This window comes from Drosophila rhopaloa, unplaced genomic scaffold, assembly GCF_018152115.1.
Source record: "Drosophila rhopaloa isolate 14029-0021.01 unplaced genomic scaffold, ASM1815211v1 contig_3, whole genome shotgun sequence".
NCBI lineage: Eukaryota > Metazoa > Arthropoda > Insecta > Diptera > Drosophilidae > Drosophila > Drosophila rhopaloa.
Window position 1 is genome coordinate 15,216,289 of NW_025335123.1, and position 14,842 is coordinate 15,231,130.

The following is a 14,842-nucleotide window of genomic DNA, read 5'->3' on the forward strand; positions in this document are numbered from 1 at the left end:
CATTAACTCGTTTAAAAAAATAAGACTTGTTTATATAAAATTAAATTTTGTATATTTTATATAACTTTGGTATGTGTAATTTAAATATATCCAAAAAATTATACATTTAGTTTTCAATATCCAATTGTTTACATTTTTATTACCCATAAAAAACCATTACAGCTTTCAAACTAATTTGAAACCATCTATTATTTTCTCTGTGCAGGTACATATGCTTCAAGCGAAGGAAAACTGAGACGTGGCGGGGAATGTGGATGTGAATATGAGTGGTGGGTGGGTGAGTGGGTGTGGATGGGATTCAGATACATAATAGATAGTGCGGGTTGGACATTGCTCATTCAGGTCAGGTCATGTCAACTCAGGCGGCGGGAAATCGTTTTGTGTGCGTGTCAGTTATGGGTCATTTGCCAGAGATCCATGAAAAACCTGTATCCACCAACAACAAGTAAACCAATCCAGTCGGAAAACGCGTATCGGTTAGGATATAGCATATAGAAATCGGATCAATTTTTCAATTTGAAACAAAGATCTTTATCAAGTCTTTTAAAACAAAATATCATAAACTTTCCACTTCTAAGAATATTTATATTTCAACCATAATGTTTATTTGATCAATTTTAATTGTATTTTAAATATCCCAAAAATGACTAAACTACTGTTAAGCGTGAAACAATACAAAATTAAATTCGAGTAAAAACCAAACAAACATATTATATTTCACGTCCTCAGAAATTATAGATTTGTATTACAAAATAGATTTAGATGAGCAATTGGGATAGTTGTTGTCTACCAAGAGTTCTTTAACATTGTTTAATTGTATTTTTCAAACAGCACTACAAAACAGATTAGTTTTTAGAACGTAACGAATTCAATCTAAAACTACATTACTTCCATACATATATCCCCAACAATCAACATTAAAACACCAACATTCACGGCCATTTGAAGAGAAAAAGTATCTAAAAAGACTTAATTCATTTTTAAGCATCTTCATCCGAACCAGCTGAACTTTAACCTCTTGCCGCATTCGATTTTCCATTTGCTCCACATTTTCCGAATAAAGAAAAACAGACCACACACACAGAGACAGTCACCCACACATGGGGAAAAGTTGACTTCCTGTCATAGTTGGATGTTAATTTGGATCCTAACTTTGACTTCACAGCAGTTCCCCCTTTCTTCCGCCACTTCCGATGCCCGCAGGCAAATCCTGTTTACTGCCTGTCAACTTATAAACAATTTTCCATGATAATGACGCCGACGATCGGAGCAACTTTTGCGGCGGAAGCAAAGACTTTTGAAAAACGAAGGGAACGCGGAAAGCGAAACGGGGAAGGATTATAATCGGGTAATGGAAAATCGAAGAGCGACAGAGATTAAATGCACTGGGTAACATTTCCGGTTTCACAAAAAAGATATGGTCCAGCTCCATGACGAGGCCGCTTCGATTTGATTTCCTCCCGGTAACAAAGAGCTTTATGATTTTCCGGTCAATACAATTCCAGCGGCTGCACTGCATCCTTACAAATCAACAAGCATGACACATTGCCGCCCAGCCATTGTTGCCAGTTCGGGGCTCTCCGCTCGAGGAAGTACTAAAAAACACAATGCCACTGGGCAGGGGTTCCATAGTCGAGCGAGTATTCCGGCAGTTCGACTGCAATGACAGTCACAATGGACTTACAAAGACCCATGGAGTGCCCCGCGTCCCGAGCCCTTCCCAAAACCTACCTAATGTCATCCTGCTCTCGGACAAGATCTGAAGTCGTTGGGTCATCGAGCCTGAGGGTCAATAAATTGTGATTAGACAAATGCAATTCACTTTTTACAGCCCCGAACTCAATTGCCGGGAGAATACTTGACTGGGGTTGCAACTGGCGTAATATTCCAATAAATCGCGATTGAACTATACTTTTAGGATTAAGACTAGGACTGAAATGTATTCGTATATGATATTTTATTTTATTAAATTTTTTAGCTGTAAAAATATATATTTCCTTCGTGTTTTTTTGATTCGAAATTTTATAACGAATTCAATTCCGCAAGTCACTTATTTAATTTAATTTAACAGCTATTTTTAATTTAGCTTTTTAGTATTTCCCCATTCTCTTCACATTAATCAATAAAATTTCGTCAATGAAAAAATATTTAAAGGTTTTTCAGCCTTTCCAAGTCGAACATTTCGAAACTTGTGTAACTTGGAATGCAGCCTCGCTTTTTCTCCAAAGCATTTTTATGCAAATGACTAGTACGACCTTCCTGCTAAACGATCCCCATTACGATCCCATGAAAGTTCAATAAAAAGTCCTGCCAGTAAGCCCTTATCCGCATCCTTCGGAAAGGGAATATCAAGGCTCATGAATCTTGTCCCACTGGCGCAGTCCCACGTCGTCAGCTAATACGCATCAGAGTCAATAACTGTGTTTGTGCACCACCCACACTGCCCCCACCCTGAAGAACCCCCTCCGATCTGCCACACCCACCCCTGACTTCTTGCCCTTTGCCCTTTGTCCTTTGGCCACACTTGCCTGGCTCACTTTGATTTGCACGCATGAACTCAGTTTCCTTTGCAGAGAGAGAAATAATTAACACTTAAATTCCAGGCTTATTCTATAAGATTATATTTTGCTCCAAACATATTGTATTATATTGGAAAATATACTCATACACACTGTATGTGGGATAAATCTACACAGATTTATTAACAGGTTTCTTAACTTTATTTATAATAACTTTTATAAGCATAGTCCTTAAAAGCCATAAGTTTTATCACAAAAAATCATTATTTTTAAGTTTTATTTTGTTTGACAAAAAATATTCATTATTTTATTTTAAATTAAGTCATTAAAAATGTAGTAAATGAATAGATTGGCCAAATTGTCTAGTCTAAGTGAGTGATTTTTTTATTTAAAAGAAAAACACAAGAATAATCATTATTTTTAGTTCCTATTTAAAATAGCCTGTATAAGAATCTTTTACAGAAAGTTTTGGAAGCGCTTAAAAATGAATCAAATATGTTGGCTTATAATTTGCTTGGCATTTTTTCCACTGTTTTTTTTTTCGAAATCTCAGCCTCTTGCGAACGGCCGAACGGCGTGTCAATGTTTGTTTAGCACCCCTCCTTGCAATCCTGCTAACCAGATTTCAATTTGTGCCGAGCAAAGTGTTTATGAGATTTCGGGCTGCCGCTGCTAAATGGCCGGAATCCTTGTGTCCTGGGAGGAATTGTGTGGCTCGACACCCCCGCAGGACTCGAAGGACTCACCGGATTCTACGGGGATCTGCGTGTGCGTCTGAAATACTATGTACCATATACTCGGTTTTATTCTTCCCTTTGTTTGGCTTTGTTTTGTCCTGTTTGGTTTGGTTTGATGTAATGTGACATGATGGTTTCATCAAAAGCGCATTAAAAACAAAGCGGAGTCGTAGCAAAACAAACAAAAGATGGCGAAATCGGGCAGGGAATCCCGTTATGGACGGAATCCTGCTTCGTAAATTGGCCTTCTTTGTATCCTGGAGATAAGCCAGCTCGAATTGTCATTGGTTATAGTTTCCCCTTTGTTGGGCACTTAATATTGCTTGTTTTCTTAGGTTTATTTTTTTTACTTTATTAAACAAGGGTTTTCCTTACAGGATAAATGAGTAGAGTGCCAAACTAGCTTACAATCAATGGCCAAAAATTACACCAATATAAAAAGCAAATTGTGTGTATAGTATTTTAAAGAATTGATTCACGAACTAATAGAGCTTTAGAGCATGAAATTTGAAACATTGTGTATTGTCATTTGGGGCAGAATTATCAAATATAAAATTATAAAATAAAAGTTTCAAATCCACTTCTTGTCTTGAAGTCTTTATGTTAAATTATAGTGGAATATTGATCAAATGATGTTATCCAATCCACTAGCAAGGCAATGATTTCGTTTGGATTTGGTAAGTTCACAAGGGTTAGCCCCGCAGGATCTCACAGGCCAATGCACTTCGTCTGAGTCCTGCGAAGGGACATGGAGGACATGGAGGACATGGAGAATAACAGGACAGGAGTCAAATCAAGACAGCAAAAGGATTCAGGCCATTAAGTTCCGGAAGCGAGTTGATAACCAGACAACAAGTATACAAATCCAGCCGACCACTGACACAGGACTCCATGGCATTACGGCGCTGTCCTGGCCCGGGATATTTATGCGTGTTTGGGTGTGTTTGTGTTTGTTCATTGCAGTAATTGGCTGGCGGGTCCGACAAACAACTTTTGTGCATATGCAAACCAGGAAAAAAAAAAAGAAAAGCGAAAACGAAAACGAAAACGGGCAAAGAACCCATGAAGGAAAATGAATCAAAGCGAAGGCATCCACGATAAACTTTTTGGCCCGCTGAAAATTATTCCTCGCCTGTCTAGTTGAATGGGGTTTTTTTTTTGTGTTAGGTAACTGATGAAATCTGAGATTACCGTAGAATTGATACCTCCTAGAGTTAATAAAAGCAAAGTAAGAGCATCACAATTCATAAAAAAAAAAAAAAAAATCCTTTTTTGTACCGATGTCTTCTTGAACCATGTAAATATGGTAATATAATTGTTTATATTGTTTTACAATGACTTATACAGAAGAAACCAACGTCTTCTGGTCTCAAAACCAATTAATCTAGCAGCTAATAGTTTTTCTTACTTTAAAAAATAGGTATACCCCGTTTAAGCCTGCTATGGACCCCTGTGGTCTACGGGTTGGGTCTATGTTAGTTACTTTTGTTTTGCGTCCAGGCTGGACGAGTAAATAAATAAAAGAGCCGTCAGCGGGAATTAAGCAACCCTTCCGTTGCGAATAAATCAGCAAATTAATCGCACAGCCGAGTGCAGACCGCAGTGACTGTGCCGCCACCCCCTTTTCTTACACTTTTTCTCCATTTCCCCATTTTCTCCACCTCCCGGAAACGGAAACGCACACACAGTTAGCCACACATCAAATCTGAATCCAGATCCCAAACGCAATTTGAAAATCGAGCAAACTTCGCCTCTCAAGTGGATTTAAATTGGTTTTGCGTAACCGCAGTCGAGATTGAGTTTTAAAATTTTTCAGTTATTTGTTGCTCCTTTCGGTCCTGTTTGGTCCTGTTTCGTCCTGTTTCGTCCTGTCTGCCACTGAACGGCGACACATTTCCGCTTCCGCTGGCGAGAAAAAAGAAGAAACCCCGGCTGGGTTTCATTTGATTTGACTTTTCACGTTTCATTTAGCAAACGATTTCATTAGTTAAAAAGCGCAGTTTCTTTTCTGTTTTTTTTTTTTCGAAGGGGGTGTCCCGAACATATTGTCCATGTCCTTGCTGGCCTTCCTTTTTCTTTTTTCGCCCCTTTCAATCGTCCGGGCGGAGTTCCCCCTTTGTGTGTGTGTGCTCTGTTTTTTTTTTATCGCCATTCAAGTTTGTTTTTCCGCTTAAAGTATTTTTATTGAATCTCCTTATCGTTTTTTATGGCCACTCACCCAGTGGTCCAGCCAACAACAACAACACCCCAACCCCCCCGATTAATGCTAATCTAAACAAATTCCGTCATTAAGGGTCCTTTTGGCTCCCCTCGTCCCCGGAAATGTCGTGCTGCTGGACTCTGGTTCCACATAAAATATTGTCAATCAATTCAATTACAAGTTGACATCATTGTTACTTATTGTTGACGTCAATTGTCCGGCCGAAACCCCTCTACTGGAGCGCCTGATTTATGGAGTTCCTCACTGGGCTGACCACTTCGTGGCAGTCTCTGCTCCAAGGACCCAACCCCTGACCTCGTTTTCTTGAGGCTGATGGACGGAGGTCCTTGCTTTTATTCTTACAGCAAAAATACTGCCTGCTGTTACACAAAAAAAAAACGATACAAAATGGTATAGGGAAAACGCTATAAATATACGGAATTATCATCTTAAAAAGTGTGTATATAGTAAATTAATTAGAGGAAATGAATCGCACAATCAGTACAGAAAACTAAAATGCTGTATGATAATCCTTTGATTTACATTAAAATTGCTTGTAAATTTAGTTTGCTTGATTTGAAATACTTTCCTTGAATTTGTTATGCATCAAAATAATATCATTTATTTATGTTGCAGATGTTTATGTGTAGCTGAGACTAAATATTCGTAGTAGTTTACATATGGAACTGGACTTTCAAGGGGCCACTTGATCCGCTTTTTGGGAGCGTGTCTACTCGAATTACCGATCGAACCCTCAAAGTTACGCCTACCCCTTTCAGAGTCGCGCAATTAGGCGGCACACACGCTCGCAGGCGGGGTCAAAGGTCAGTGGGTGGGGCACGAACACAGGACACACTCCAAGGCAACCCTTTTAATGACTTCCGTTCACTCGCTTTTCCATCGTCGCGATCTGGCCGCCGCTTGTCGCTAATTGCCACCGAAGAGCCTTTCCATTTCCATTTCCATTTCCATTTCCATTGATTGATTTCCCCGCCCGATTTTCTTCTTGCGATCGAGTTTTTCATTGTCTGCCAGTTGCTTTGTTTATTTACCAATAATAATGCAATAAAAGGCCAAAAAGGTTGGTCACCTTCGAAGGTGGGAACAATTCCCCACTTCTATTTGCCTTACACGCAGAGAAAAATGTACTCGTGTTTGAAGTGAAGGTTATGTTAGTTTATTTAAAGTAACAGTAATTATAGTCTTAGTAACAATTCGACATTTAAATAGTAGTGTAGCGAAAAAAAAGAAATAAATGGTGTTTAACATTTGGTGATAGTGTTATTTATAAGTTTTTGCCTTGCCATGGGATTTCCTTGTAGTCTTTGTAAATATTGTATTGTCTTCGGACGATGACGAGGGTTACATCCATTAGCCCTATTCTCAGCATCAGATATTCCATATTCAGTTATTCCATAGTAGTATCAATAGTATTATATTTTGAAGAGTTGAGAATGTTATGATTATGATGGGAGTATAGTTTTTAGCCAGCATTCTGTTTTATGGAACTGTTTGTGTTTGCTTAAAATTGCTCATTTCGTTTCGATTTGTGTGGGATTTCAAATATAGACTATGATGAAATTGGAATCAGTTTAGTTACATGATATTAGGTTTTTACTTACCGAGGAGATGTGTTTCATTTGTCCCCTGGCTTCTTCCGATAATTTCAATTCCCAAAATTTCGGGAGCCTGGGAAAATTTAGATTTTGCAATTTTTTTGTATACATTTTTTTTTAAACTAAGGATTATGTTGTATTTATTTAAGTTACTTACCAAGGGGAGAGCCATTTTCGGCTTTGTGTTTTAGGTGTTCCTTCCAGCAAGTGTACTTATCGAATGAACATTTTTTGTTCTGGGCCTGGGCATCAAGTCGAATTTTGATTTGACTTTAAAGGCGTCGACTACTTGGGTGCAAACGCAGAGCCTACTTGATTGTATTTTTTGTACTTATTCTAATTGTGAACTTTTCTAACGTTGTTTATAATTTAAACACCCTTCAATTTACTTTATTATTTTAAAATAATTTATAATACATATTGCTATTGTTAAATCAGCAATGGTTTTGATTATCCACATTTTAAAATTATTAAAATAAAAGTTTAAAATATTGTATAATAATTCCCTTTTTAGGTAGTCTCTTAAACCAAAATATGATCATTTATTTCAATATTTTAATTGTGAACTTTTCTAACGTTGTTTATAATTTAAACACCCTTTAATTTACTTCATTATTATTTAAATAATTGCTAATACACATTGCTATTGTTTTAATTGTTTTATTGTTTTTAATCATCAACATTTTTAAATTATTAAAAGATTATTTATTGAAAGGTTTAAAATATTGTATAATAATTCCCTTTTTAGGTAGACTCTTAAATCAAAATAGGATAATTTATTTCCATATTTCAGTAGTATATAATTTTTCGCTAAGTGTCACCTGTACAGGTGCTGCCTTTGCAGGCTGCTCTTTTGTCTGCTAATGGCTCGGATCGTATCGTATCGTATCGTATCATATCGTGCAGTATGGGAAGGGATTGGATGGGATAGTATCGTATCGATGTCGTGGGAAGGTGGCATTCAAATTCAAATTCAAATTAGTCGATCGACACCGCAGCAACCACCGAAGAAATAAACAGAAGCCCGTAGTGCCACTCGCCGGGGTCATGTGAAAGTGCAAATTTATATTGGTTTAATGGGTTTTCCCTTTGTTTTTTGTCTGTGATTTCGCGGCCGAGGGGGAGTATATTATGAGGTATGCGTGCGCCCTTTATGCAAATCATTGTAATGCAATATTTAAATTGATGTTCGTGGCTTTTTAATGGCGCACGTTTTGCGGCTCCGCACGCAACTTCCCTCATCCTATCTCTTTCGTTTGTCGTCGGCCTGTCTCTTTCTGCTTTCATTAGGGGTAAAAACATCTTTTTGGTCCCCATCCCGACTTATTGACATGTTAATTAGGCATGTGAACATCGAATCAGTGGGAAACGCTGCCAGAAGTGTGAGAACTATGTGAAAGGGACCTTTAGTAACTATTATTCCAAGTCTTGGATTCCCAGCGACTTTAAATGGGTTTCCCTTAAGCAATAAGAATTTCTTATTTTAAATTATATATATTTCTTAGAATAATCGTTTTTGAAAGTTAACCAATAAAAACTACGAATAACCTTTAGTAACTATTACGACTTTAAAAAGGGTATTCGTTAAACAATAAGAATTTCTTATTTCATATTAAATATAATATATATAATAGTTTTTGAAAGTTAACCAATAAAAACTACGAATAACCTTTTTTATCAACAATTATTCACATGTAAATATGTATGTTTATTTTTTGGGTTATAGTCTGTTTAAATATTTAGTGTCTTATTTAATTAAAAATACATGTAAATGCAACCATTAATCTAGCTACTTTATTACCTTTTCAATTACTCAAGGAACCTTTAATATTTATTATTCTTCGATGCCTAATCTCCCCCCGTTTAATTATCCATTTCAGATTCCACAAAGACCTGCTCTGAGCCCTGTTATCCCGCCATATCCATCCGTATCGCCGCATTTACCAAATATTCCACCCCCCCGAAGGCTGTTCACACCCCATTAGAAAGTCAATCTGTGAATGAACAAAACCTCATTCACACCCATAAAGTAAACTTTGGGTATCTGTGGGTCAGCAAATCGTCAACATATTGGCCGCATCTTCATAAATAAGAAAGTGTGACTGCGACGCACCCAGAAGAATTGGGAACCCTTCCAAAAACCAAAAGCCAAACAACAAAAATAACAATGAGGCACGTGCGGGTGGAAAAACAAGGGACAGGGGGGTGGCAAGGCAAAAGCCACATACAGAAACAATTGACTCTGGACAAGATTACATGGCAGGAAATTCAATTTTAAAAGCAGCTGCCACGTGTCGTTTTAGTGCTTGAAATTGTTACAGTTATTGCCTCGAGGGTGGGTGTTTTTCCGGGACACTCTGGTCCTCCGAATCCACCCAGTCATCCTCCATCGCTCATCGATGAGCCCGATGAGCATATGAATACGTAATGCCGCCTATTACCTTTCCCTTTCCCTTTTCTCCAAATTGAGCAATAAACGCGCACCGCTTTCAAATTGCGTTACAATTAAAGGCGGGGGGCGGAAAACAGCGGAAACGGAAACACACCACCGCCAACGTGTTAATTTGCAGGGGGTGGCTTTCATCAACGCTTTCAACGATTTCGGCCTTCAGTTTTTCACTTTTTCACTTTTTCAGCTTTCCATCGCTTTGGCAAAGGCCTTGCGGTGGCTAAAAGGGCGTGTGATTGACTTAATTGACTATGAAAATGAGAAATTACATGCTGATAATGACGCTGGTCGCGAAATGAGCAACAACATTATTAAAAACGACGAACGCCATTGCGCCCATCACCCCAAAAAGCAGAACTGTAAAATGCGCCATCAAGTTGCGACTTAATTTGATTTGATTTCTCCCTCCAGCCTCCCACCACCCACCACCCACTGGGTTTTCCCGCCCTTCCGGCATTTTATAGCCCCCGCATTGGCTAATTAGAATTGCGTCCCGCGACTTTGTAAACCCCATTTTCCAGGGCGGGATCAGTACATTGTGTCCGCCCGAGAGTTGGGTCATTAAAATTGCATTTGTCCTGCGGACACGAGTCCTGCCAGGAGGTAAATCAAAAGGGCAGTCATTTAATATCCAGGAAATCGGGGAGTCACCGCTGGAACATTCACATAAGCATATTGGTGGGAAATTGTCATTTTATTTAAATGCAAGAAAAAAAAGTAAATTATACATTTGTTCTTCCACATTATTATTACAAGGTGTTAGCTTATGAGATATTAAGCAGTTTCTGGGAGATCACGGGTATTTTCACATATAGTTTATATAGATCATACGGATTCAAATCCCAACTGGTTTCTTATTTAATTAAACACCATTATAACGGTGTTGATTTTACATTTCATAAATAAGATGCAAATTTAATTATGAGGTTTGGGACATCCATTCAGTAGTATAAGTAGCAGTTAAGCTATAAAACGTTTGTTAAAAAAATTGATGTTAAAGATGGTATGTGTTAAAATGGATGGATTCTTAAATGGTAAAGTTTCCTTTTTCGGCGTACTGCAAATTATGAATTGAAGAATTAATTAAGAAACAAGTTTATTTCTTTGTAACTTACTTTAGTTATTTTTGGAAATACCACTCAGGGCTGGTCATCTGCGAAAAATATGTAAGAAAATATGTAAAAATAAGATTTATAAAGAGAATCTAGACTTCTAAAAAAAAATAAATTTTACATACCATCGCTTTCCGAAACCGGAGGAAGTATCTCATTTTCTCGTGGGCGTCCTGACAAATCCAGTGGTGGAAAATCAAATGAATCACTTTCCTCGCTTGAATCGGTTGATATGCTTATATCGCTGCACGAGGATTCACTTGAGTCATCTGAAATTGGCTCCAATGACTCATCACCACCCTCCTCTTTCCATTCTGGATGGATCTCTAATATAAGCTTTTGCATTCTTAATAGATTTTTTTCAGCACTTCGTAGCTTTTTGATGCAGTCCTGGCAGATGGACTTCGGGAGGTTGTCCGTTGGCGAGATGGTAACGAAGAGATATTTTTCCAGTTTCTCAATGAGCTGCATTCTTTGGCCTTGGTGGCCAAAAAGGAGAATAACGCTGCGGTGAACTTTCATGCAGATCCTACAAAGAAAGCCCGGAATGGTAGCGTTTCCAATACTTCCCATTTTCGCGATGCAGAGTTTTCCGACTCTTATTAAAAATCAAGTCACAATAGTAAGCACTTTGAATTGACTTAAAGTGTCAGTACTGTTGTCCCCTTCTAATGAACACCACGTTTAAAACAAAAACAGTGTTGGAAACTAACACATAAGCCTTAAAAGAGTTGCCAAAGTTTGGTACACTCTTCTTCTTTTGTAGAGACCATTCTTTAGCCAATTTTTTAGGTTAGGGATATGTTTTTTTAAAATTAAAATAGCTATTTTTTGATAACATTTGCATATGGGATTATATAATAATTCATAAGGCTTAACAAACATGATTATAGCTAGGAAAGGGTAAATAGCAATGCTCCAGGTTTAAGAATTATTAATATACAAGTTAAATTAGCTCTGTATACAAATTCTTAAGGCGGCAAAAAACCTTTTTAAACTGAGCATATATAAAAAATCTATTTTCTTAATAAAGCTTGTGTCTTTAAAAAATAGCCATGGTAATCTACTATTTTGTTTTTTTGATCTGACTGATCACAGTCAAAAATTAAACATTCTTGTTTTTTTAAAACCGCTTAGTGGAAAAGCTTTAATTTTTTACTCTTTTATATTTACTTTGGTAACAAAAAAAAACAACATATTTTCTAATTATTTTGCTTTTTATTTTTGATTAAAAATAGAATAGAATATGCGTTTATTTTTCCGGTCGGCGATGGGATAACAATGGATGGCCTGGGAACCAATATGCGGGCTATTCCGGCTGGCAATCTGCACTCCGTCGAGTGGTTACGGCAAATCAGAAAGCGTAATTAACTCGGGCCTACAATCTCTATATATATATATATGTATATATATTTATGTAGGCGACTGCATGGCCACTTATCGATTATTTTATTAATTGTAATCTCATTTATTTGCCCCTTCTCTGCTCTGTGGTTCCTGGCCTGATTTGATTCGGTCTGGTCTGTTCTGTTCTGTTCTGTGTTTAATTTCCACGTTTATTTTGTGATAAATTTATTATTTGATCGGTCCGTCTGCGTATGCCATATACGTAGTGTGTGCGAGCTTTAATCAATTTTTCATTACAAACTGGCAGCGATTCAGTATCTGTATCTGGACTATATCTGTGTCGCCGATGTCCGCCCGTCCGCGGCTTTATCAATGCCAAATTCGAGCAGTTCCAGTCTCATGTCCGAGCATTCGGAAATCGCCTCCGATCAAGTGTTGTAAGCAATGCCTCACTCCACGATCCACCTGTCCAATGCTGAAATGCTCGGGGCACAAGTGCCTGGAGGCGCCCCATCGATCCGTGGTGGTTACGGATCCGATTCCGATTCCGATACGGAATCGCCTTGTTCCCATTCACCAATTCAAGTGAAAAGAGCTGGGCAAATATGGCTCTCTTACGAGGGCTGGAATTTCCCTGTAAACAGTTTATAGACTCAGACCTCGAAAACAATATATGATTAGTCATTGTGATTTGTTATATACAATCTGAAAGAATCACCTAAAAATTAATCATTACAAATAAGCTACATAAGTTGGAACTAGAAGGCTGAATACTTGAACAAAATCTAAAAATCTATATCTAAAAAGTTAGATCAGAAACATTGTTCGGTTACCTCTCAGACATAAAAATGGACCAAAATATTTGATTATCAATAAACCCCAAAATATTGAAGTAGATTTTAAGAAAATGTTACTGCAATCTTAGATCCGATTGGTAACAATGATGCTCTCTATAAGGGCAGTTTCGGGTCATCATATGCTATCAAAAACTTAGAATAATCTAACATGATAGTGGAAATCATCAGCTAAGAAATGTATCATCAATTAGCACAAGGATTTTAATGCAGATAATGAGAGAAAACTTTTAGAGGTATGCCACATTATGCCACCAAGTTATACCAATCTGCATGCTAAAACTCAGATATATCTAACATGAAGTTGAGCTTATTAATGTATCAGCTATAAGCATCAACATTTAAATGCAGATGATTTGATAACTTAATCCCGCAAGCTTTAAGATTATGGCACATTAAAATCGGCCAACGAGAACTTAGAAATGTCTATCTATATGAATAATTAATAATCCAGTACATTATACATAATACATTATACATGTAGATTATTAGAGAATTAGATCAGCAACATGTAGGGGGGTATTCTACATTAACATCTGATGTAAATGTGTTATACGTATTTTACTTCTGTGCAAACGGTATTAAGTACCCAAAAAATGATGTCGGTTGAAATCAAACCCGAAAACGGGATTATCTGAGTCAAAGTCCCTGAGATGTCCTGTAAGGGCATCAAACCCCCCGGAATCCACCTGGAAGCCCCGACCCCCCGGAACGGACCCCTACGACGGAGCCAACCGCCCGATAAGCTGCACGTTTGTACTTGACATGACGGTCATGCATGCTTGACCAGGTGGGGAATCGACGGACGGGGGCAGAGGAGGAGGCGGAGGGCGTAACGGAACGGATCGGATCGGGGCGATCGGCCAAATAACTGTCCAAGCGGTTGTGAGACATATCGCTGATATCGCCGGGGGATCGGTGGCGGGGTACGGGGATTCCGGGGGGAGGCAATCAGCTTGGCGCAGCGTGTAAGCGTCGCGGGTTGTCCAACAGTCAAACAGGCAAAAAGGCAGTGGGAATTGGGAATCGGGCTTATCGCTATTGTTGGGGGCGGGTGAAAATATTATTAGTTTATTTCACGATTGTGCCAACTGAACTGCTGCTACTGCTGCTGGCTTTCAGTCCATGGCTATATCACTGGCCCACTCTAATCTAGATCATTGAATTGTATTGAAATGTACTCGGGCCTGGGCCATATACTCATTTACGTAGTACACCATATATGTACACACTACATACGCCTCTTGCCACAATCAACATCCTGTCCGATCCGATCCGAGCGATACGGGTATGCAAATGATTAGACGACGATTAGGGGCTGTACTTGGATTTCTGACACTCCCACTGGCCCACCCCCCCACCCCTCCCTCGCTAATCGGTGGCTTTATGGCCATATATTGCCTGCTGGCCATTCAAACGGGTTATGGGCCCCATAAACGGGTGCAGCAATTATGTACTCCTGCTAATTTGCTGGCCAAGGGCCCACTGGGTACTTCGATTTTCGATGGATAAAGGGGGATCAATTGATAGTATGGCAAGTCCATGGTAGGTTGTGCCGAAGAAATACAAGGGCTGCAACTCACAAAAAATTATGAAAACTCGGCCCGAAAATACAAACCAAGATTTGAACACAAATTTTTAGAGAATTAAACCACGAACATTTAGAAGTATGCCACTTTGAAATCGGATTTCAGTAGGAAAAGTTATGAGCTTAGAAGTGGAGGTTTTGGACACTTTTCTGCAAGCCCATTTTTTGAAAATTTGGAAAGGGGTAACATCATTGAAAATGACGATTAATCGACCAAAAAAAAAATTTAACTAAAAACACAGATTTTTAGGGAATCAAGCCACGATCATTTTGAAGTATGCCACTTTGAAATCGGATGTCTGTAAGAAAAGTTATGAGCTTAGAAGTGCAGGTTTTGGACACTTTTCTGCAAACCCATTTTTGGAAAATTTGGAAAGGGGTAACATCATTAAAAATGATGAAAAATCGACCCAAAAAAAA

The 14,842-nt window shown here is 38.3% G+C and overlaps 1 protein-coding gene and 1 long non-coding RNA gene across 2 annotated transcripts; both read right to left on the minus strand.

Annotated features, from left to right (window-relative positions):
- Positions 1-6,608: 6,608 nt before the first annotated feature.
- On the minus strand, positions 6,609-7,320 carry LOC108047095. Its single transcript, XR_001769414.1, has 3 exons — positions 7,230-7,320; positions 7,079-7,145; positions 6,609-7,026 (listed from the first exon to the last, which is right to left on the minus strand). It is a non-coding gene; the product is annotated as an uncharacterized LOC108047095 (long non-coding RNA).
- A 2,887-nt stretch (positions 7,321-10,207) lies between these two features.
- On the minus strand, positions 10,208-11,235 carry LOC108047094. The gene is made up of 3 exons (XM_017127150.1): positions 10,759-11,235; positions 10,637-10,674; positions 10,208-10,578 (listed from the first exon to the last, which is right to left on the minus strand). Exons 1-2 carry the CDS (start codon positions 11,204-11,206, stop codon positions 10,661-10,663), a joined length of 462 nt encoding a protein of 153 aa, XP_016982639.1. The 5' UTR covers positions 11,207-11,235; the 3' UTR covers positions 10,208-10,578; positions 10,637-10,660.
- Between the last annotated feature and the right edge of the window lie 3,607 nt (positions 11,236-14,842).